General features: G+C 34.4%; 3 protein-coding genes across 3 annotated transcripts; 1 reads left to right on the plus strand and 2 right to left on the minus strand.

Moving 5' to 3' along the window:
• On the plus strand, positions 2,285–5,091 carry LOC105159017 (inactive glucose-1-phosphate adenylyltransferase small subunit 2, chloroplastic). The gene is made up of 9 exons (XM_020692900.1): positions 2,285–2,629; positions 2,776–3,069; positions 3,180–3,452; positions 3,539–3,697; positions 3,805–3,908; positions 4,018–4,129; positions 4,242–4,343; positions 4,468–4,578; positions 4,737–5,091. Exons 1-9 carry the CDS (start codon positions 2,480–2,482, stop codon positions 4,851–4,853), a joined length of 1,422 nt encoding a protein of 473 aa, XP_020548559.1. The 5' UTR covers positions 2,285–2,479; the 3' UTR covers positions 4,854–5,091.
• Positions 6,151–14,416, minus strand: LOC105158831 (potassium transporter 4). The gene is made up of 11 exons (XM_011075715.2): positions 14,092–14,416; positions 13,936–13,975; positions 13,291–13,421; positions 12,372–12,612; positions 12,050–12,295; positions 11,567–11,617; positions 11,214–11,474; positions 11,016–11,068; positions 10,369–10,483; positions 10,017–10,271; positions 6,151–7,352 (listed from the first exon to the last, which is right to left on the minus strand). Exons 3-11 carry the CDS (start codon positions 13,411–13,413, stop codon positions 6,271–6,273), a joined length of 2,427 nt encoding a protein of 808 aa, XP_011074017.1. The 5' UTR covers positions 13,414–13,421; positions 13,936–13,975; positions 14,092–14,416; the 3' UTR covers positions 6,151–6,270.
• On the minus strand, positions 15,055–17,846 carry LOC105158832 (60S ribosomal protein L18a-2). Its single transcript, XM_011075716.2, has 4 exons — positions 17,736–17,846; positions 17,544–17,659; positions 16,095–16,158; positions 15,055–15,615 (listed from the first exon to the last, which is right to left on the minus strand). The coding sequence occupies exons 1-4, from the start codon at positions 17,748–17,750 to the stop codon at positions 15,274–15,276; spliced, it is 537 nt and encodes a 178-aa protein (XP_011074018.1). The 5' UTR covers positions 17,751–17,846; the 3' UTR covers positions 15,055–15,273.

Raw genomic sequence — 25,567 nt, forward strand, 5'->3', positions numbered from 1 at the left:
AGTAAAAATTTTGCTAATTCATATTTTTATAACTTTTATGTTCATATATTTTACTAGAAATTTTTGTTGATCTTAACTTATAAACAAATTTATTAAAGCACTAACTTACAATCTAACAATAGAAGAATTTTGAAAAAGAAATATTGGACCCTCTTCTGTTCATTATTTATACCTATTAGCCATATATTAGTTAATTTTTTTAATAAATTAATTACAGTAATATTAGGAATTTCAATCATAAAAAATTAATGTACAACTTATCAATATGAAATATTTATAACTAGCAACACAGCTATTATTATAACAAACAAACAACTACTATTAAAATAAATCAAAAAATACATGCACGGTCAGAGTTTATACCCATGGCCTTGTTCAAATTTTTATTTAATATTCAACTTCACATGAAACACATGTTTAAATTTCTATTGATAGGGTACACAATTAGACAAAAATGGAGGTGCAATTTCATCTAATTGCATTTGATTCCAAACATTACTAGAAAAACTATGAATTTTTACTACAATTAGTTACTATAGTAAAAAAAAATTATGATAAATATAAATCGACTATTACTTTGCAACGATTGTTGGTCGTTGTTTTTGCAAGTGTAGTCAAAATATTAGGTCATGGCAAATATTTTGGCCATAACTAAAAACTATGAAGAATATTGATTAATCCTAATAAAATTAAAGTTTTTTATTTAATCGTGGTTAATGTAGTATTGATTTACTACGATTTTTAAGCCGTGATTATATATAGTGTAATTAAAATTTAATTTTTTTTAGTGCTTGTAGGTGCAATTTAGTCACTTTTAGTTTTAACACATTTTTATTCTTAATTAATGTTGTAATGACAGTTAGAACAGATCACAAATGTAAAGAAATAATTTTTAAAGGTTGAGAGACAGAAATTATGCTTTTAAAATGACATCAAGTCATTGTTTAGTATGACATAAAAAGCTGAGTAAATTCTTAACTTCATCCCCACTCTATTCTCATCTTCCAAACAGCACCTTAAAAATCCAATTCAAGCTTTCTTTGCTTTCTCTTCCAACATTAAGGACTAATCTATCCAAGATTTGGACCAATTTAAACACGTTAAATAAGGCATCATGGATCTTAGTTGGAGAACAAGAAGCACTTCTTTATTTTTATTTCTTTTAGGGTAAATTGCAATGAGGTCCTTAAGGTTTAGTATAATTACGATTACCCTCTTGTTATTTCAAAAATTATTAATATCCCTGATGTATGATTAGATTATGTAATTTTTGGATGGAGGTTGAAATTATCAACTTTGTCTTTGCTTTACTTTTTTCATTTTTCTAAAAAAAAAAGTGAATAATTATAAAACATTCGGATAGGATGGATGAAAAATTTTGAGAAAAAATATTAACAGAAATTGTTAGATTAGTCACTAAAATAATTCCAAAAAAATAAAATATAAGTAAATTAAATTCATAATCCACTGGGATAATTTGGTCAGTTCATCATAAAAAATGGATGAGGAAACTAACGGAAACTAACGAATTCGGCTAGTTATTACATGGCCGTTAAAATTAGATGGGTATTTGTAATTTTTCAAACAATGAAGGTAACTAGTAATTTTGCGAAATCTCGGGGAAGATTGTTGTAATTTACCCTTTATTCTAGTATAAAAATGAGAAAGTAGGAGAGACATTCCATGGTTCTGTTAGAGAACATTGTGTATGCACCTTGTGCGTGTGTCAAGGTGCTTATAGCTAACCTTCTATCGTGAAAAATCAATGTCTAACCACTGTGAAACTGATATATAAATCAGACGCAGGTTTAAAATTCAAATATACATCATGGGTGTGGCAACATTTAGACCTATAAACCCATTAGGCCATAAAAATCGGTCGTCAAGCACCAATGAATGTAGGAATAAACCAAATCTTTCACTATTTTGACAAAAACATAAAGGTATCATTAAATCTAAAAGGGCATAAAGTCAAGGTTAATATGGTCTTTTTGAGTGGCATCACTGAGACAAACAAGCCTCATTATGCCTTACCTTGTTGACCTTCTTTGGTTGGATTAAGAATAACAATACAGCATGTGGAACAAGAAGCATCTCCCGTGATGGAATAAAGGGAGAAAAAGGCATGAGAAGCTTAGAACAAAAGCTTAAAAACATGCTAATTTGGAGAACTAAAATATGTGTTTAGGAGGAATATGTTGTCTCAACTTTTAAGATTGAAAACTAAAAGACTGTTTCATGGGACTCACAATCATATATTGTAATATTTGAATGAGCAGTTTGATCACAGCTACTAGCCAGTCAGACAAGATCCTCTCTAGTGTCCATGAAGAAGAAGAAACCTAAATATTCTCTTTTGATCTTCCTCATTAAATTCTTCCCAAACACATAATGGAAGGAGAAGAAGTTGAAGAAATCTCCCAATACAAACCAAAATTCATCAATTCAAGAAAAAAGATCAGTTTAAATTCTTGTTAGCATGCCTCTGTTTTCTTCATTGTATCCTCAATTAAGGCTTCCACATTTCAAGGCTGCATTGGAGTTTGGCTCTACGTCTCCTCCGAGTTTGTTCATAAAGAATTCACAGCAGCCCAAGTGCTCGAATTCCCTGTTCCCTCCAGCAAACCAGGTGATCAGATCAGCTCATCTTGACATTGCCTTACTTCTTGTAGTGTATCTCGACGTTTTCTAGTGTGTTTCGTTAGAATGTGATGGTTTTCTGAGTGTTTTATGGTATGTGAGATTCAAGAACTGTGAAGTGTTTATTACTGTCAGAGTGTTGCAGCGATTGTGTTTGGAGATGGATCATCGCATTCAAGGCTCTACCCGTTGACAAAGAGAAGATCAGAAGCCGCTATTCCTATAGCTGGAAACTATAGACTAATCGATGCCGTTGTGAGCAACTGCATTAACAGCGACATAACGAAGATATATGCACTCACACAGTTCAACTCCACCTCTCTGAACTCTCACCTTGCAAGAGCTTATTCCGGAGCACGTCTCTTAAAGGAGGGATTTGTTGAGGTTATTGCAGCATATCAGAGCCCGGAAGACAATGGCTGGTTTCAGGTTCAAAATGTCCAAAAAAACGACATTATCATGATTAGGCATTTTCCTTAGATTTACATTTGGAACCTCATTTGAAATTAGTGTTATCTTCAATGATTTGCTGTTTATAGGGAACTGCAGATGCTATTAGGAGGTGTTTGTGGGTGCTGGAAGAGCATCCAGTTATCGAGTTCTTGGTTCTTCCCGGCCACCACCTTTATAAAATGGATTACCAGAGAATTGTAGACGCCCACCGGCAAAGCAAAGCTGATATTACCGTCTCAGTGTTTAGTAAAACAAAGGATGAGGACTTAGGATTTGGGATATTCAAACTAAATGCTGAAAATCAAGTTCTTGAGTTTAGAGACAATCCAGAAACAACCGGCGTTCTGAAGTCCATATCAGTGAGTTTTTCTTGATGTCCCTCACCTGATAAAGTTATGAGGAAAAACTGAGCTAACATTCAAGAAGATATAACTTTTCTTTTCAGGTGGAGAACTTTGATGAAAATGTGAAGTATAATTTTCCCAGCATGGGGATCTATGTTATTAACAGAGATATCATGATAAAGCTCCTGACAGAGCATTTTCCCACTGCAAATGACTTGAAAAGTCAAGTAATTCCAGGTGCAATTTCTCTTGGAATGAAGGTAAGATTTTCTTTTTCTTGTTCTGATCACAGACTTCTTCCTCAAGACTTACAATCCTTGCATTACAACGGTGTTCTTGAAATTTTTTGTTCTAAAAAATTTGCTAGGTTCAGGCTTATCAATTTGATGGATATTGGGAGGATATGGGAAGCGTAGCAGCTTACTATCGCGCAAATATGGAAACCATTCGTAGGACAAACAAAGCATACAAGTCGGTAACTCCAGCACGATGGCTGAAAGATACTAAGACTTTTCATAATCTTTTGTGAATTTAAATTGGCAGCTGACCAGCTAACACATAGTTCATCTTTTATTAGCAGCTTCTACGATAGAGCTTCTCCTATGTACACATTGCCCCGTCATTTGCCTCCAAGTCTTGTAACTGATGCTGTCATAACAGATTCCGTCATTGGAGATGGTTGCATTCTATGCGTAAGAACGCTATTTACAAACAACAGAACTTCCTTTTCTCAGTTCTTGGATCATCAACACCGGTTTCAGCTCATTACCATGATTTCTGCTGTTTCAATCTTTTAAAACACAGAAATGCAGAATAAGAGGAACAGTAGTCGGTATGAGGACAAGGATAGGCGACGATGCTGTGATTGAGGATTCGGTCATTTTGGGTTCTGATTCCTATCATCATGTAAGCGAAGTATATTATTTCCCAGTCAGCTCATCAGAATTTCTTGAAACTATAGCAAAGACTTTACCATATCTTCATAACTTCAAAACCTTCTCTCCTCAAGAACTCAATTCTTTCTGTGCAGAATGGTATTAGTGAAGGGGAAGCCACCAGCATACCTGTCGGGATCGGGGAAGGCTCACACATAAGGCAAGCTATAATTGACAAGAATGCAAGAATTGGCAAGAATGTCATGGTAAAGTTCCAAGACTCACCTGCATTATTAGTTTTCATGCTGACAACATTCAAATCAAACTCTCCGGAAAAAAACACCATCTCGATGTACATCTACGTGCGAAAAGTTGCGAGTATAATCATGTAAATCATCATAAATGAAGTGCACTTCTTGTGCAGATTATAAACAAGGACAGTGTCCAAGAAGGGAACATGGAAGCAAATGGTTATATCATATCAGGAGGAATAGTTGTTGTCATAAGGAATGCAGTGATCCCAGATGGCAGCATCCTCTGAAAATTTGCTGTTCTCGTAAGTTAAAAGATGTAGAGATGATTCTTTCACTTTTAGCAGCTGCAGAATAATCAAGGGATTAAAAAGAAATAACACTTTTCAATTCACTACGTTAAGCCTTTCAGTGATCTTTTTTGCTACTGAGTTCACATTTCAATTCAAAGATCAGAATCAGATCTTTATGAAAAGAGTCTGTTTCCCTTGATGGGATGTGGATTTATATTCAAATAAGGCCTGTTTACTTTCTATTATTGGATTTTAACGCCATCCAGTACACCTAAGTAATGTTAAAATCTTTTTGTTTGACCTGCAATAAGTCAATTAAGGATAAATATAAATTTTTATTTAAATTTTTTATTAATATCAGCAAATTTCGTAAACTTTAACTAATGGTGGGACTTGTTTGCTAGACAGAAACAATACGTGATATTTTTATTATCTCTATACTTGCATCTCAATTTTATCACCTCTCACGAGGCGCCTATCACACAGCGCGTCGTGTGGCTAGTAGTCCGCTGACTACGTCCGCCAATACCTCCGCTCGGCACTAATGCAGCGCGCCGAATATATCAGAGTCGGGAGGAATAAATCACAAAACAGTAAATTGCGCACGTGAATTCAGAAAACCAAATTGCATTGAACTGAAAAGTGCGTATACAATGATCAACGATGCTAGAGCAAGGGGTTCGCCTTGAGGAGGGAATGAGACTTTTTTCTTTTCTATTATAATAATTATTTTTCATCCAGAGGTACAAAAAATACAAGATTTTTATGTACATCTAATTCTATATTCCTTTAAACAAATATAAAGATGGTTTATTTTCTTGAAATTGCAAACAAAGAATTAAAATTCAGCAGTTTCTTGGGGATCACAAGGACATAATTAATCCATACAAATACATAAAGATAACTATCATAGAAAAATTGACACTTCCAATCAAGAAAATTAATAAAACAAGTGAACATGCCAAACAAGCATATATTTTTGTATAAAATTTGTGCCTTCGAATGAATCCATATACATAACATGGTTTAAACATGAACACCAACAAAAAAAAATGTAATATTGAGAAATTAAAAGAAGTATATTTTTTCAGTGTGCAGATATTATAAAAAGTATATTAGTATTACAACCAAAAGCATTTCAATTAGCTAACAAATTTCTCTACTTTTTAGTTATTACTTTTATAATCTTCTATGGTAAAGATAAAATATTAATAATTTATTGAATTCTTATGACGTTCTATATAAAAGTAATATATACTTTTTTTTTCTTTTTTTTTTTTTTTTGGGGGGGCTGTAACATTTTTAGAGAAAAGGGGGAAAAGGGGAAAGATGAGTTTTTTTGACTCAAGTAATATGGTATCCTACTGGAAATTTATCCCAGTAACTCAGAAGAAGAGAGTTTCCCACAAAGTTTCTAGACGTAGTATACCATCCCCACTTCAATAAGGCTAATCTGAGGAATGTGAAGGCCTACAGCAGAAGCCCTGCAATTCTTGCGCAGAAACGAGTAACCAAAATCGATGATGAGCTTCTTTAGAAATGAGGATGACCTCCTAGCCTTAACATAAGAGTGCCCCATTATATAAGCAACACCTGCTTCTTTTGCCTGAATTAAGTCTGAAAGTTCTTCGGCTACAGCTGGATCCATCGTGGGACATTGAGGTATTTGAAACCTCAGTTGACGCCGCCTCAGATGTGGGTTCTCTTCTTCGTATGACATTCTTAAACTGTGTAGAGTGGAAGATTTGCTGGTTGGAATGGGAGGGCTTGCTCCATCTTCGTCACCTTCGGTTACGGTCAGACTCGTGGTGGACTGAACAGTTTTGGAGCTTATGACTGCCATCCGCCCATCATAAGCCATTTCTGGGCTCGTGACCAGCCCGACCGCTTCCATTTGAATAAACTCAGCTATACTTTTAATCAGCAGGTTCTCAAAATTCTCATCATCTCCATGTAAGTCCTTGTATCCATATCTGGCAATGCATCGATACATCCGATAAGGTCGAGGGCAGATGCGGCCAATGAGGAAACGTTCAGCTGGTGAGACGTGGGGCACCGGAACAGATTTCACGCAAACAAATACCAAAACATTATGAAAGGCGGGGAGATTCGTCACAAAATGCGAGAAGATTGGTGGAACTCCTGTTGCCAGCTCTGAGTATATGAGGCCTATCCCGGGAACACGAACAATGCCAAGGCTGGGGCCTAGACCAAGTATCCATTTCAAAGGCACCTTGTTGTGCAAATCAAAGTTGTATTTCTTGCAAGTTCCATAGTGCCACACAAACATGATCAACATAAAGATCAAAGAGAGTGCAAGAGGGACCCATCCTCCCTGAGGAACTTTTATGTATGCAGCTGAAAGGTAAGCACCTTCAATAAACCAAGAGAAAAGGAAGAAAACAACAGCAAGTGCTACACTCCTTTGCCACACAAAGACCATCACTAGTGCCATGAGAAAAGTCGTAATCAACATCACGGACAGGACAGCTAGGCCTGGCAAAACAGAAACAAAACAATTTAAGACATTGATTAGGAAAAATTGGTCTAAGCAGTTGCATCATTCCAAAAAGAATTATTGAAATAGATGAACACTCTAAACCAAAAGGACAAAGGCAAAAGGTGAAACAGAAAATAAAATGCCTCAACATTTAGCTTTTTCTGTTGATAAATTACATATATGCTACTCATCTAAAACTACTTGATATTAATTTTACGTTAAATTGCTTAACCAATGTTGATAGAAGATCCACGATCAACTCCCGTAAGATATTATAAGAGGCCCCCCTCTAGAACAGTTACATTTTCTCCAACACGCCAGCAACTAGAAGGCTGCAAATTTTAAAATCTTGGCCTTTCAGTTGAGTTATGAAATAACTATTGTCTGCCTATATCGATCACCGTTTTCTCTTATCCTACGATTGAGAATTAAGATACTTTTCTCTGCCTATACTTTCTAATCTACGTATTAAATAAATCATGTCAAGTGAGTTAAATCCGAAGCCCACTAGGTTGAGATTGCCCAAGGACTGCATAACCACTAGTAAGCTAAATGAATTCCCAGTAAGCTTTAAGAAACCAGCGCTTGAGGATTCTTTAGCTCCATGAAAAGGTCATATTTTCACTTCCAGAAATGGTACCAAGCATCTCACATATCCTACCATCACAATCCCTGACATTCTTGTCAAGGACAGACATATAAAGCACAACCAAAATTTTAAAGGTGACTTCTATGAGTACAATAGTCAGTTTCCACAACAGGCACTAAAGGAGCACTTTACCCACAGAATTTAGTAACTGCAGTTGTGGACAGTTTGCATCTTAATTTTTTTAATCACACCACACTAACCTGAAACCAGATATCCAGCAGCTTCTTATATACTTAGCAGACACATTAACAGGTCACAATATCAGGACTCCTTCAGCACAACATGATACAATCAAATTCATAATGTTCTTTGTAGTCGAAACAATATGCAAGTTTGCTAACAAACTGAAATTTTCCTTTACTTTTTCATCCTCAAAACAAGATAATGAATTAATTCCTAGTCGTTGCATGTGATGATTTTAGATGCTAGTTAGATTTGAGCATCCGCAGCATCTTATCTAGAGTTGGGCACTGGGATGGCATATATTAAGGCCTACAAAACTGTTCGTAGTTGTGCAATTAATTGTGTATTGGTGCTGGTTCCTGATAAAGTCCTTTTAATTTTTTTCTATTTATCTTTGTGTTCATGTCCATTGTCCACTCTGCGCCCTAATAAACCTCCAGCCTCAAAGATGTCTAGGATATCTTCAAACACAATCGCATGTTTAGTTAGCCTGTCTACCAATCTTTTTCATTTTCAACCTACAACTCATGTATTTGCCTTTGGAATCTCTGTGTTAATACATCTCTGTAATTATGACATGCGGCAATTTGTGTCGGTTTTCCAGAAAGAGTAGTCAAAAAGCTCCATAGTTGTTAATAGAGCACGGCGCACCATGTAACCACAGCGCAGCGTGCGCATTTTTAAAGCACGGCGTACATATACAGTAATAAATTATATTTTCATACATCAATATATATTCACATCAATAATGCACAAATAATTAAATATAAACACTAGAAATTATTTTAATCATCACACCATAAAAGAAAGTTGCAAAATAATAAGTTTTAGGAAAAACAAAAGAGTTCAAAACATGCAACATTATTAAACAAATCCTACATAATCATTATAAAACAAACACAAATATAAAATGTCCATCAATCAGGATGATGTAGCTTTTCTCTGTGTTTTCTTCTTTCTTTGCAACGTAAGGACTAAAGCCCTAATTCCAATCGTTTTTGCAAGAAATTCTAATTGATTTCCTTTTTTTTAAAAAAAAAATAGCTGAATCAAAGGCTGGGCTAAAAAGCCCAGCCTTTATTCACACTGGGCAAAGCCCAGCATTTCAAGCCCCAGTCCAACGGGGCTGGGGCTTGAATATGGCACGCCATGGCAGGCCATTAATAATACTGATAAGCTCCACATGAATAAAATCAATATGCCATTTAAACTTGGTCAACTACCAAAATTTCAGAGAGAACATTAATTTGAGGTTAAATGTAGAACACAGGGACCAGAAAAATTGATAAGAGTATACAGAAAAGACATGTGAGTAAGCAGAACTTCAGAAAATAACAAATTTTGTTTTTCCTCTTGATTTCCTTTGGACCTTCAAGGGAGAGAATATGTAGGCAAAGAGGAAGTAAGGCAGCATGGAGCTCAAAACTTCAGTCTACACTCATCGTCTATTGAAAAATGGAGGATCATAAAGATATGACTTCGATATATCACAATTATGGGGCATACTGTGACTTGATGGATACTCAAAAACAAAAAGAGAACATTTGTTTCACTTATCAGGAAGCACAGTTCTCTGTTTTGCGCAGTGCATTATGGCCTGAGATTCAACAATATTGCATCTTGTCCCAGATACTACTGCATCCATTATCTTTCAACCATACTGATGTAAGAGATCCTCTATATCTACGATTGTTATTATGGGAAGACAATAGATGGTGCATGGAAGACATATAGTTTTCAAGACGATCATTAACTAACATACTTTCCTGTCATAATAAAACAGAAAGGAAAGGCTGAGATGCAACCTTTTTCATATTCATTGTCTTACCATAAGCATTGCCTATCTTATTAGTGTCGTGGAAGCCAACAGCGACAGCAAGAGTAAGAATCATGAGCATCCAGTTAATCTCTGGTATATAGACCCGCCCATGGATTTGTTTTGAGGTGTGGACAATCTTCACTCGGGGGAAGCAACCAAGTCCTTGACATTGCTTAACAATAGAGAATGTGGCTGAAATTATAGCCTGACTGGCAACTATAGCTGCAAGGGTTGCAATAATGAAGACAGGCCAAATTACAGCATCTGCAAGACAAGCCAATATCATTATCACAGAAGGACGAAGTTGGCAGAGAAATATAACTTGGACAAAAACCTCAAATTGAATGGAAGCAAAACTAACCAGGAATTGAAGCATAGAAGCCAACTGGAATAGCAGAAATATTTTTTGACAGATAAGCAGCTTGGCCCATATATTGCACCACTAAGCAAGGATATACAATGAATACAAATGCAATCTGCAGAATACCAAACCGCCCACCAATAAAAAGAAAAAGAAGAAGAAAGAACAAAGTCGATTAGAAAGAAGCTGAAAGGCTGTTAAAACAATATCGGCTGATAAACCCAAAACCATGGAACTATGGTTTACTTACCAACACTGGCAGAAATAGCAACATAGCAACAGGGAGCTGATACAATATAAATTGGTAAACCAAAATGATACTAAGGGTTGTTTACCGACACTGATCGATATAGCAATTTATACAACTGATTGCTAACTGTATACACACTAGATTCTCGTCTACCTCACACATGAAAAAATTTCAACTAGTATTTGTTTGTCACTTCCAATCGGATGAAATTTCAGAATTCAAGACCCAGCTGTAGAAAATATAAAAAGGCACGTAAACCTACCCTCAAACTACAAGTATAGCATCTCATTGTCAGACTGCAACCTAATGATATAGCCACTTTCAACTAATCGATGTCCAAGTTTCAAAGAGCGGAAAAAAATTGAACTCAACTACAACTACAAAGAAATGGACTTACCCTAATTGAACATGCAGTGAAATGACCAAGATCTGCGAACATTGCCTCGGTACCTAATGATGCACAAACATAGCGACTATAATCAAAAGTCAAGCAATTCATCATCACCACTAAGAGCAAATAATAGAAAAGGGGGGTTGCAGGTCAAATCACATAAATGAAGATGAAAACACAACTCTCAATCAGACTCACTTTTACCTGTTATGCATAGAAGGACCCCTCCGAGAGAAATCCATCCATCACGACCAGTTTGACGAAAGAATTTGACAATATAATGTGGAGAAACAGCAAATATAACTTCTGGGTTCCAGTATATTGTATTATACACTCCCACTGCAAAAATTGTTAACAACCAGAGGACAACTACTGGCGCAAACAGGAAACCAACCCTTTTGGTGCCAAAGTGCTGCAAAGCAAAAAGGGCAACCAATATGATGCAAGCAAGGGACATTATTGCACCTACAGGTAGAAGATTGTCCCATGATCAGGCTCTGAAAGTAACATACTTGAAGTAGTCAAAAGAAAAGAAACAAAATATTCAGGAGATGTACCGTTGGCCAATCTAGTGTCAGCAGAAGTAAGCCCAGATATTGATGATAGTACTGCAATTTAAAAAATCTAAAATGATTACCTGGCACTAGTTGAAATAAGTTGTTCTACAAAGGCTCAGTGTAAGGTCTAACAAATGCTACCCAAGTACCAAACCAAAAACAGGGTCGCAGAAATAACTTATTTAGATCTTGGGCTGTACATTGGGCATTACACAATCAAACCGGAATAGGAACCGTTTTTGTGACGTTTCATGATACATTTCTTCACTTATGCAGGATAAGTAAAAACCCCTAATAACTCCAAGAAAAAATGTGAATAAAGTGAAAAATGGCAAATACCAGTTTAATGAAGTGAAAAGTAGCTCATAGGTGGGATGAAATTTGGAAAAACATAACATGTCTTAAAGTTGGTAAATGAGGTATCACCAGATTCACCACCATGAAGCAGAGTCATTAATAAATGAAGGCCCATTTCAACATTACCTGACATAGCAGGGGAAATTGCACCATCACCTATTACCATGCCAGCCCCAAGTAATACTACAAGCAACAATGCTGTCCGTGACTTTTTGTGTTTTTCAAGATATCTCCTCAATGCTAAAGATAATGAAGACTGCCGCAAGGGACCATATTTGTAGGACGAAAGTTCCTCATCAGCTGATTGTTGATTAGGAAGTAAACTGATTTTTACATGTCTACAAAGCAAGGAGTAAAGAGCAATTGTCCCACCTGAGATGATAGAATAGTTGGTGACACTGATAGAAAAGTTTGATCATAATCTTCTCATAGAGCCTCTACAGCGTACCTTCCCCATTATCATCGGCACTCAGGATGATAAATACATATTTGAGCAATGGAATCAGTGTTAAGGTCCAAAAGATTAATGAAAACACCCCCAATACTGCATCAGCATTCTGATGATTCTCCAACTTCCCATTAAATGTACTGCTGTAAACATAAAGTGGTGAAGTGCTCAGATCTCCATATACCACGCCAAAGCTTTGGTATGCTAGAACTAGTGAGCTAGGAAGGTTGGCCAGGAAAGACTGCAAACCAAAAAATACACATTTCATACATGTCTGTTATCATCTATTCATCTGTCATTCAGATTCTCTTTTTCAGTGTACATAATGTCACTAGGGAGGATACTTGTACTCACAGCTCATTCAAATTAGCAGCATTTCTGGCCAGATGGACAAATAAAACTTGAAAAGCACGAGATCAAAAGATAAACTTTGCTTTCCTTTTTCTTTTGCTTTTCTTTGTTTTTGTCTTTTTCTTTTTATTTTCTAGCAATGTAGAACAAAACCCTTGAGGTCAGTAAATAATAGATGACCATGATTGTGGTTGGATGATTATGTATCATCACTAGTAAAAGATGTCCAGAAAATTGTACGAGGACATCATCAAGGTAACAGGTTAAGTGTACACTTGGTATGTATTAGATATGTCTCCTTCAATGAAGAAGATTTGCTTGTTGACATTAAATCCTAACAAAGTTTATAAGTCACTGGCACAAACAACAATATGTGCACCTCAAGATAATACCAGACAGAAAATCAGGAACCTTAAGATTAAGCAACATTATTTCAGCCTATATAAATTGGTATTAGTGCCACACGTGGTTTGCATGCTAAATTTGTTACACCTGATGCTTTCTTGCAGCTAAACATGTCATTGGAGCTAGTTTCTGCTGAAATATGAAACTGAACTGAAATCTGTACCTCTGAGATGAACTTGTTTTTTAACCTAGCGAACCCGGCATGTTCATCTTGCCCATGGCGCGCATCTGCTGAAGGAAGGAAGTCTTTCTTTTCTTCACCATGATCAACGGTAATTATATTCATGTATTTGCCTGTGAAAAAAAGTTGGGTAATTTTTCTTAGAAGCCCCAAAAGAAAATCTGGAAAAGTACTGCTCAATTTAGCTGATCAAGGATTTCCCACAATCCCTATGAAAAGAATGTACGCAAGGAGCTCCTTTTGAACTATTTAGGGTTCCTAGAATAGGTTAACTACTTCACAGCAAGAATTAGGCTTCTGGATTATAAATTAACATCTCATAGTTTCCTAGTCACTAATCACACCATTACACCCAACGCTCCGCAGCAAAGGGAAACATGAATGTACATTAATGGCTCTAAACATCTAAAAAAGAAAAACAAACACCATTTTCAATCACTAGTGAAATTGTTCTCAACTTTAGCGACAATTACATTCCAAATGATCAAAAAAGCTTGCAGCAGTAGAACAGGATTACCATTTCACCTCCCAAAAACCGAAACCGAAACAAAAAATCGTAAACAGCAAACCCATTCTCAAATTACGGATATCTCAATCCAAGAAAGATAGAAATGTAGTTGCACTTACCAGAGATAGCAACCCAGGAGAAACTCGAAGACCTGATTCTCTGTTCAAAAACACCAACAGAAATGAACCCGAATCAATACAACGTAACTCCATGCACATGGTCGTAAACAATACGTCCACAACAACATGAAATCGGAAAGTAATTGACAAAGAAACCTGGGAATGCTCCCTTGAAAAAATGAAGAGAACCCAGATACGGGAAATGTGATGTGACCTCTTTCAATTCCAAGAAACTGGGACCGTAGAAAGGGACAGAAAAATGATACGCAGTTCAACAAAAATTCCTCAGACAGTCTAATGATGTCAAAAGAAAATGCAATAAAAGAGGAAGATTTTTTGTGGTCAAATCAATTATTCTTCCAGTGATCTTCATATGTTTGGAAGAAAGAAGAGAGTGATTGGATGAGAGAGACTCGCGTGTTTTCTTTTCTCGGTGAAACTCTCCTCATGTTTGATTTCGCGGGTTCATTTTCTACTTAGATTTTATTCTTTTCTTTTTTTTTTTTTTGATTAAATACAATTTAGCTGATGAAATTAGCAAATTAACTTCGTATTTTAAAAAATAAAACAAATTATCTCCAATTATAATATTCGATTAATAACCAAAAAAGTCTGATTATAATCGAACCAAACCGCCTTGTTTGGTTCAAATTTTGATACGCCAATTTAAGGTGCCAAATTTTTTATTAATCGAAAGTTTTGATTTATCGATCTGAACACCAAAACTAGTATATCTCTAATTTCCATAATAATGGCAGTTTAAAGGGAGATGAACCAAAATTTGAGTTTTTCCTGACTCCTTTTGGAACTCTCCTTGTACTTGCCAATTCTCATCTCTCATGAAAAACTTCAGAGTCAAATTAAAATTTTGGTTGGAGGAACCAAAAGAGTGATAAAAACTTACAGAGCAGCAAATATACAGTTCAAATGTTGATGCATAGTTTGGAATAAAAGATATGTGATAATCATTCATTATTAACAATATTTTTGCCCAAATGTATGTTTTGACTGGATCGAACCAAAAACTATCATTTTTTAATCAGGTTAATACAATAAAGTGCTTATTTTGGGAATAAAATGGCACTAAGAATTTAGTTATGGTAACAAAAAGATTGGCTGTAAAACAAGAAAATGAATCTCCAGTAATGATCAGAACAAAATTCAAATATAAATCATGGACCTTGGCGTCCATGAAGTAACCAACAATCTATGCTGCTGCTCAAAATCAGCTAGAGCCCCTCAAAAATAGCGTTAAAATTCTACAAATGATAAAGATCCCAATAATATTTAACCCCTCAAAGAGTAGAAAAATAATGACTCAGCTTGAAAGATGCAAATTTACATAAACAAGTTGGGCCTGGATGCTTTGTAAGTGGTTTTGAGCTTCCTGGTTGGTGGCCTGACCTTCCTGAACACCAATGGGAACTTGATCTTTGAGTCATGAAATTGCTTGGTGCTCTCCCTCTTGCAAAGCTTAGCTGGAATAGTGGCTGTCTTGATGATTTGGATGCAATGATGACGAACCCTGTGGCGAGACGCCATCTCAGTGTACATCTGCTCAACAGCACCATTCAGGGTTGTATCTCGATACTCCTTGTACATGTTGTGATAACCAGTTCTACTTTGGTATCGCAGCCAGATCCCATAATTCTTAATTGTGGTTGGGTTCTTCTCAAAGATCTGTCAAACAATAGAAAATATATGGATCCTGACCATCTCAAATTGCAACAACCTAAATGCAGAGTGAAGCATCGTTCCCATGGTCATTGGCAGAAGTAGCCACAAATATTCGGAAGATAGAAGAAACGCAGAATCCAGAACAAAGAAAACAACAAATATTTTCTCAGTTTCAAGAGGATGAGGATGATGAAGAGGGAGAGAACAAGCAAAAATTGATAATATACTATGTCGAACCGATATCCATCAACACAACAAATGGACATCGGCAATTTTGTGACTGTATCTTTAGTCTGTGCAGCAACTACAACCACAAAAGTTTATCGCCATATGTTTTTACGCCAGTTGGCCCAAAATATGAATATCATAGTGCAATAAGATCATATGCTTTTATATATTCATCCAGCAGAACAAACATTGGTAAAGTATCACGTCTTCAAGGTAGATGGCAAAAGTTCTAAATAATGTTCAAGACCTCGTACCTCATTGATGGCAAGAATCTGACCGTTACTCTTCTTCACCTTCTTAAGCTTCCTCAAGAAATACCTTTATAAATTGAAGTAAACCAAAATACCATTATATTGTCAATCAAATATTCAGTTGAGCCCCATATTTCAACATTACACAAGGATAGGCAATTTTGTATGATGGAGGAAAATTTAAAAACCATAAATTGTCTTTTTCCAAATACTCTATCCATTCTTTTATAGTTGCAGAGTAACATAATCTCAAGAATCCCCATGTTTTTCCATTAGCCCTATAGGTATGGGAAAAGGAACATGGAACTCATAAAATTCCCTAAGGATAATTATACACAAGTGTCACTAAACTTGATCCTCTTTCGAGATTACTATGTCAAAGAAACCTTCTGGTGGAAAGAAAATTGCAATTTTCAAACCTAAACAAAAATGATACTTGCATGCCCGATAAAACTCAAAATTGCTAATCCTCTGCTGAAACTATATGACGTCTGCACTCACATCAATTTTTGGGTATAATTTGAACTGCATTTTGAAAACAAAACACTTGACTGACTTCTTGCGTCAATTGACATAAATCATCAAAGATGCATTGTGACATTAGTGCACTGCTATTATGAATAAAGTGCTCCTTGGCACATCAACAGTCAATGATCCTGTTGATGCAATTTCCGTGTCGAAAAAGTTGCACACTTTTACATTCATAGTATAGATGTCAACCGATATCTCATACCCATACCAGGTTCGAGCGACAGAGAAATAAACTGGGAGCTCTTATAATGAACATGGGATTGATACAGGACCACATATTTATAGATCACAAATATGTTTACACATGTAATAGGAAATGCTATAATACTATGTCCACTTTTCTGTAATGCAGACACATCATCTTGCACCCAAACTTTATAGGCAAAATGTTTGTTAATAGAAGAAAATTAGAGCCTCCGAGTTTCCGTTCTATTAGGTTGACTTGATTAGAAATAATTTAATCGCAGAGGTCGAAGCTGACAAGCAAACTTTTATTGTTTCCATTATTTCAAGCCAGTCAATAATCAGCTGTATAAATTTCTTAGAAGAAAAATGTCAGGGGGGATTAGCATCATTTAAATTATCAAGTCATAAACATTCTGATCTGCTCTAGGACTGGACTATTCGGCTTGTCAGAAGTGCAATCAAGTTGGTCCTAAGTCTTAAGCAACCTATTCGATAATAGTCCGACTAGTACAAACTTATAATCAGTGAAATCACAATATTGTACACACAAATATAATTTCCGGAGGGACATAATGAAGTCCAATCACGAACAAGCTATAAGTTGACATCAGCATTTACAAGCTTAGTTTAGGTATTTAAGATCTTACACACTCTATCAGAGGCCATATCGAAATGGATCCCTGAATAGCAAAAAGGCAGAGTTCGAAAGAAGGGGAAAGAAGGAAATAATAATACCAGAATTTGGACTTGGCGCGAACCTCATTGGTAGCCCAAAGCTTCATGCGGTAGATCTTAGGATGCTCCTCCGTCTCCGTCGGCAGAGCTCTCCCCACCACCTGGTACTGACGGAACTGAACGTACAATAATGAAAAATCAACCACATTGGACCTTCAAAAAATTAATAACACAAAAGCACGAAATGCATACCCTGTAGATCGCCATTTTGATTGATTCTGGCCTGTCTCCCGGTGGAGAATGCGAAACACGGCAGAAATTAGGGTTTTGTAATTAGGAAACCTAGTACTATGAATGGGCCTTTAGTGGGTGTTGGGCCCAAGAGCTTTTTTATTTGATATTGGGCTAATTTTATTTTCTAAGTAGACATATTCTTTATATTAAACCTAATTATTCCTCTCTCTATTTAATTTTAAATTAATTCTCTTATACATTTGGAAATTAACTTTTATTTTTTTCTTTTATTATCATTAGATACTTGCAAAAACTAGTTGGCTCTTAATTCTATTGAAGTCCAAACCAGATAACACATCCAATAAATACAGGTGGCGTCCACATGAGATCCCTTTAGCCACGTTAGTCGAGGGACCCCTTAGAATTGAATAAGCTCTAGTCATCAAAATTAGGATACATGGCAACAGAGCAGACCAGTTGGAAACGCATTTATCCCTATAGTAACCGCATGCGTGCAGATAAAAGAGTATTCCATAAAGGGAGGCCTCAAACTGAATCCCAAAAAATGGGTGATCTTGCCACCCCACTTAAAGGCCAAAATTTGAGGATAAGTTTCGTGGCGACTGCAGGGGGTGGATTGTAGGCATCATGTCCAAGGGCTAACCTCCAACTTGAGAAACATGAAATCATCCCCCCCCCCCCACCACCAAAATCGTGCGGGGGGTGGATTGGAGGCATCATGTCCAAGGGCTAACCCCCAACTTGAAAAACATGAAAACCCCCCCCCCCCCCCACCACCAAAATCGTCTTAATAAGAATTTTGGAGCCCTCAGCATAGACTTACATTATTTTTTCAAAAATTTGGGAACTCCAGCTACAAAGGGATAACTTTCCTATCGAATCCAAGGAGATTCATCTCTATCTCTATTGAATATATGGCTTATTCTTGGGGGTATTGCAACACACTTATAAGCTTGCAGTTGCATAGATATTTAATATTTTGTTGCCGATTGAACATTTATTTTGTATTGTCGTGAATGCTAAAATAATTTTTATGTCAAACATTTGTTTATGTTATTTACCTATCAATGTTTACTTGTAGTTTTGGTATTTCATTGTAGTGGCTATAAGAATTTGTATTCCATTTTCTTTGAACCATTAGGTTTTGCTTTGATGTTCATCTTTGCTCTCTAGCAACAAATGAAAGAACAAATCATAAACTCATGTAGGTCATAAGAATTACAATGCTAAAGGTTCAAAGTAGGTTTTGTTATAATTGAAACCCAACCCAATTAATTTTTCAAGACCCAAAAGGGCCAAAATCTATCCCAACTCGGCTTTTAACCCGCCTCTCATGAAGTTGGACTTAAGATCCATTCCACTTAAATTTTACTAGAAATGCCAATTGAGCTGATTAATATTTTAAAATAATTAACAAATATATACTATTTAAAAATAATACCACCATAACTTTGTAAATATGAAACAATAATATTATTGAAAGTTTTTTTGTTGTAAATTTATATATACATGTTTTAGGCATTCGAATATCAAAATTTTAGAATATGTGTTACTTATATAAATATTAAATTGTTTATAAATTATTTATATCATTATTTTAATTTATAAAATATTGAGTTTTTATGTATTATATAAAGTATAAATAAATTATACATATTTTTATATATATATACAAATATAATTTATATAAGAATATATAAAACAAAAATCAGGACGAATCTATTAAAATCCGGATCCACCCTAAGACCCATTTAAGGCTTCAAAACTAGTTCCAGGCAGGGTGGGTTTGGGCCCGAGTTTAAGTTCCCTACCACTTAAGTGAAGCCATATATGTGAAAAAAGTTATAAGTTTCTCTGCACCAAATTTTATAAGTTATCGATAAAAATAACATACAAGTATTAAACTTTTTTTTCTGGAACACGAACCTTTTTCCACTACAAAAGTAGAAATGTTTGCAAACAACCCCCTCAACTATTCACAATTTACATGAGTACTGACCTGGCCCGGTGGCCTGGCGCAGTGTCTGCTGCACAATGAAATAAACATGCCTTCACAAAGTTACTGTTTCCAGTGGATATTGTTGAATTTGAAAAGGTCAATTGTAGACTATGTATAGTCATTGCCGTCCATATGATCACATTTTCCTTCCCTTCAATATTTTTTCCAATTTGATACACAAATCTTCTCTTAACGGGTTAAATACAAAAGAACCTCTTGTAAAAATACAAACAGACAAAAGAAAAATGGTAAATTATATCGATACTCCCTGAAATTAGATTAAAATACATAAACATCTCATGCTTTTTGCAAAATCATAAATACACCCCCTGAGGTTATTATTCAGAGGCGAAGCTTACACAAACACCCCTGAAAAATATTACACTAACACCCTTCAGGAAGTATAGCTGTAATTTTACAAAAGACCCCTATAAAATATTACACTAACACTCATCAGGGGGTGTAGCTGCAATTTTACAAAAGACAAGAGTATTTGTGTATTTTGACATAACCTCAATGGCTATCAATGTAATTTACCCGAAAAAAAAAAATAAAACATAAGTCCCTGAACTTTTAAAAAAAGGCCAGCATGATCTCAAATGTCGGAAACAATGAGCTTCTTTTTTAAAAGTTCAAAGGAGAAATTTTGTGAACAAGAAATTTTTTGTTTATTAGTACTTTTAGAGGGAGCAAAATGCAATTAATCCACCTTTTTACAGCCAAATTTGAAGGACGGTGCTTTTAGGCATGCATGCATTCATTATAACTTTTGAAGATGTAAAGTGCATGAACAAGAAATAAAAGTCTAGAACTTCCGTGTTTTTTCTTCGTGTACGGCTCTTTTCACGTAAATCGGGTTTTTACTCAAGTGGTAAAGTCGGCACTTCATGACCAAGGGTTTTTGGATTGGGATTCATTGAACGTTCGTGTCAGTTCTTTTATTGAAATTCGATTTATGAAAAATATAATAATTTGTAGTTAATTAATAAACTACATTTTAAATTGTGATAATTACATCTTCACTATGTTACACAAATTATTCCGATCTTTTTAAGAATTACACATACATCCATAAAAAATGTCAACATCATTTATATAAACTAAAAATGTAAACGAGTCGAGTCCGAACCGAGCTCGACCTTTTTTAGTGAGCTCGAGCTTGAGCGAATTTATTATTATTATCAGAATAAATCATGGGAATCACCAAATTTTTATATAAATTTATAAGTAATAAAATAGATTGCATAATGCATATTATTTTATAAAAATATAAACTACTACTTAGTTTAGTAGTAATATAATTAGTAAAATATACCAAAAAAAATTCATATTGCATAATTTAAAATTATAGAAAAATATTCATAATCTGGAATAATGCATTGAAATACATAAAAGTATTTTATAATGGAGATTAATATATGTTCACAATTTGCAATAAATTTATATATTTATAAATATTAGTATTATATTGATGTAACTATCATTTTACATTATTGAACAACATGGGTTAATCGAGCCATCAAAATTCAGATCAAACCGTTAAATATGATCGAACTTACAAAAAAATATATTTGGTAAAGTTTTAGACTTATTGGATATACGGATGTCGAGATACCGTACTAAGAGTAATCATTCAAGACGGTGTATCGTTGAATCAGGTTATGTGATTTTAAAACATACTGTCTGATATGATCTAACGAACACAATCTTATATATATTTGAATTTGGTATGAATAGGGTGCCCAGATTTTAAAATATCATAATTGTTGATTAAACATTTTGATCTCATTATATATATATAATGAAATAATAACAAAAACAATTAAAATTATTCAACCATCATTATTGTTATTATTATTATTATTTTTAGATTAATTCATAGAAATCACTAAATTTCAACATAAGTTTATAAGTAATAAAATAGATTGCATAATACAAGTATGTATCTTGATATAAATATAAAACTCAGAAATAGATAAAAAAAATTATCAGTGAATTACTTGTTAATTTTAAAAAAAGTATAACACAATACAAATATATATATATATAAATATAACATAAAGTTTATATTTGTCATATTAAATAAATATTTTATAAAAAATATTATAATTTACTAAGTTGTTGATTAAATTTATTTTTGTATAAAGATTAAATGTATAAATAAAAGTATCATAATTTATTATTATCCAAAATAAAATTAAAAAATATGATATTGATTAATAATTATAATGGTCAATTTTGAGTATAAAATTGATAAAGTATTGAATATGAAATAAAATATATAAAAATTATAAAAGTAAAAATATATAAAAAAATAAAAAAAAGCTAGCGAGCTAATGAACAGAGGAAAATCTCTAATTGTCTCTACTCGTCTACCACCTCTAATATAAAGCACCCTTATTTTAAAAAAATTGCACATCACCCCCAGAAACGTTAACAACATTACCAAACTATCCCTAATTTTTAACTAACAGGAATGATTTTTATAATCACGCAAAAGATACGAGTGGTTTGTGTAAATAAATTATAAATGAGGAGTATAAATTTAATTATTCCTATTAAATTTAAATCCGATAATGGATATGCATTTGATATTCTTAATAAAATCAGGCAAAAAAAAATTTAGAAAAAATGGAAATTTTTATTGTGCATGCAATGTGCAAAAAAGAGAGAGAGGCTAATTAATTGTGTGATACAATGCATCAAAGAAATTAATGGGTTTCTGTGTGCAGTGTATGTGGAGAGGAGTATAAGTTGGAAATATTGATTGAACCATGACCAAAATAATAATAATAATAAACCAAAGCAGACAAAAGTTTGACTTTCTCTTCTCTCAAATTTCTCTTTTTGACCATTAATGGATGGAAAATTTTATTTCAAATTGAACTCATTAATTAATTAATTAATCTACAACTATAGTAATATAGTTGTTTTAATTATGCTATGGTTTATTAATTTTTATGATTTAGGTTCATTTTTTATGATTTGTTTGAATATATTATGATGGGACCGAACTCATTTTTTATCCTTGAAATACTCAATATTGAAAAAAAAGATCGAAAATCTGTTTTTTAAATGAATTTGTAGAATAGAATTTGTGGGCACTTTGAAGAAAAGAGTCGTACGGGTTTTAAAACGGGCTGATTTTCGAATACTCAACAGGTTATGAAATTCGGATCAAAAATACCTAAACATACTCGTAGTATATGATAATATATTAGGCCTAGACGAAAAATACAGAAAAAATTATAAGAAATAAACAAAATTGGCTGAAAAATATAAAGATTCAAAGAAATGTTCGGACAATGGTCAAAATTGTGACGACTGTAGAAGTGAGGGCAACTGACGGGGCTAGATTCTACTTTGAAAGACGGCCATATGCATAGGTAGATCGCTACATAACTCTTCATAAGTGAAAATTTGTGGCCTCTTCTACGATCGACCGGTGAACTTCAAATATTCGATTTTGAATCTCTATTAATCTAATACTTTTAAAATGCATATGTCTCTTATTCTACATCGCACTATTAGATATATTTATGAAAATGAAAATGTTATTATTGTAGTAAGGAATTTCATCATTTAGAACTTATAATATATTAAACATAAATATATCCTAGAATTTAATTGACAAGATGAATGATTATATTAAATCTAATTCATCAGTAACTAATTAATCAACAAAATAATTCTTATTTTTTAAAATATTATTGGGACTTTACCACGCAGGTCTAGGAGTATGATCATACAAAAGCATTGAGATATAAAAAAGAACATTAAAATACACAACTTCTAAAATAATATTTTAATATTTTTTTTTCAGAGTGAAAGTGATAATATATATAACAATTATTATTATTAAAAAATATATGGATAGAAAATTGAATAAAATTGCAAATTCGGATAAAACTTATATTAAATGTTGCAATTAATTTGGAGTTGACAAGAGAATCTGGAAAGATTGATTGTGTTGGTATTAGAGCCAACTTTGTGAGGGCAAAGGCCCTATGCTTTGAGTTGGTGAAGGGGCACAATTATTATTATGCATGAAAATGTGCAAACAAATTGACCCACCTATACATTGTTGACTTAATATAAGCTTGACGATTTAAATGACTTGTCTAACATTTTTTTATTATTACTTATTGGATTAGTTTTAGTATTTTAAATATTTTTTAATACTATATTATACGATACGATGTTTGAAAAGTTGTATGATTTTGCCCTATAAAAGTTTCTCACTAAAAACGTAGTTGCCAACATTATTAGCCCTTAGACGAGGGTTTTTGGCAAGTACGTGACCATGTCCCTACAAACAACGTCAAATGATGCAGCATGTGACGTAATCGAGTTATGTGGCACGAGGCATTACATGATGTGGCTGGAGCCACATAATTTTGTCTTTAAAAGACGTTTAGATATAGAGAGAAGATCTTGAATTTGATAATGTGTACGAGTTTCTAATTTGTTGGTGACGTAGGGCACTTGGCCGTCTTATAATAAACGACACAAAATTCACATCTGCAATTAATGTGATGTATTAGCGAGATTAGAATAATTTAATAACTTATATACAAAATTTAAAATTTAAATGTCACAATTGATATCTGATAGCTTATCACCTTAATTAAATAAAATAAATGAGACTGTTGACTTTCTTGTGGCTTCACAAATTTAATTAACAATGTGGTTTTTCCCAAGCAATCTTTGTAATATTATACTAGTAAGCGTATTTGTGTAGGTAACAGGTCCCCAAGTTGCGTTTCTCTCGGCATATGGGGGGGGAGACTACCAAGGGTAATGTGGCTGATATGGAGACTCAAGCGGAGAGAGAGGATATCCAAATGGATTCCATTTCAGCAATTTCCTTTACTGGCTGGAAGGGTAATTGATCAAGGAGATCTGATTCCCTAGCCATGCTCACTCTCTTAAGAGCACAATGGTAGGAGAAATATGGTCGTGATCCTTGCAGCCATTCCTTGTTCAAACCCAACTACTCGTTGCGGTGTCATGTCCACAATGTCGTTGAAGCTGGTGTCCCAATTACCACAGACGAATGCCTGCTCGTCCCAATTTGAGTTGGGCACGCATGGTTATATTCTTTTTTGGAAAAATTACATTGACACTACTCATTCTTCTCGATTTTGGACTCTTAAGAAGACCAAGTCATTGAGGTTGAGGAAAATCCTTCTCACTTGGCCGATTTTTTGCCTTGCTGATAAATGTCCTGTTACGTTTTTTTCTCAACCAATCGAGCTGGCTCTTCTATAAATAGCCTCACTTCTAATTCATTAAAGCACATAATTTTGTCGAGCTCTCCTTTACTGTTTCTCGAGCTCTCCTCTGGTCTCTCTCGTCCTCCTCCTCTTTTCTGACTTTAGTTCGTTCATTTGTCCAAACTCTCTACCATGAGTGTGCTTGTTAGAGGGTTATAACTGTGTCAACCTTGAGGAGCGAACGGTTTACGCTAGCTGCACCGCGGTAGCACCGAAGTTTCGCTTTGAAGGCAGTGGTTTGTCCACGGCACAACTTCTATTTTTGCAACAACCTCTAGTGCCTTGAAGACTTACACTTCATGATTGTTAGCCTTTTCTATTGAAACTGGATTAGAGAACGCTGCATGGGGATCCACAGAGTTGCCCTTTGCAACTCGAGCATAACTTATCAAGATATTATTGAGAGCGATCTGTTTTTATCGCGATTAATCATCTTAGTTCATCTTAATTTTTAAATTCTATTCATTTGTAATGTAAAGAATAATTCCATCTTTGGTGATGCTTTCAACAGAATAATTATTTAATAAAGTGTATATAATATAATAAGTTAATGT

Source organism: Sesamum indicum, linkage group LG3, assembly GCF_000512975.1.
Source record: "Sesamum indicum cultivar Zhongzhi No. 13 linkage group LG3, S_indicum_v1.0, whole genome shotgun sequence".
NCBI classification, from domain to species: domain Eukaryota; kingdom Viridiplantae; phylum Streptophyta; class Magnoliopsida; order Lamiales; family Pedaliaceae; genus Sesamum; species Sesamum indicum.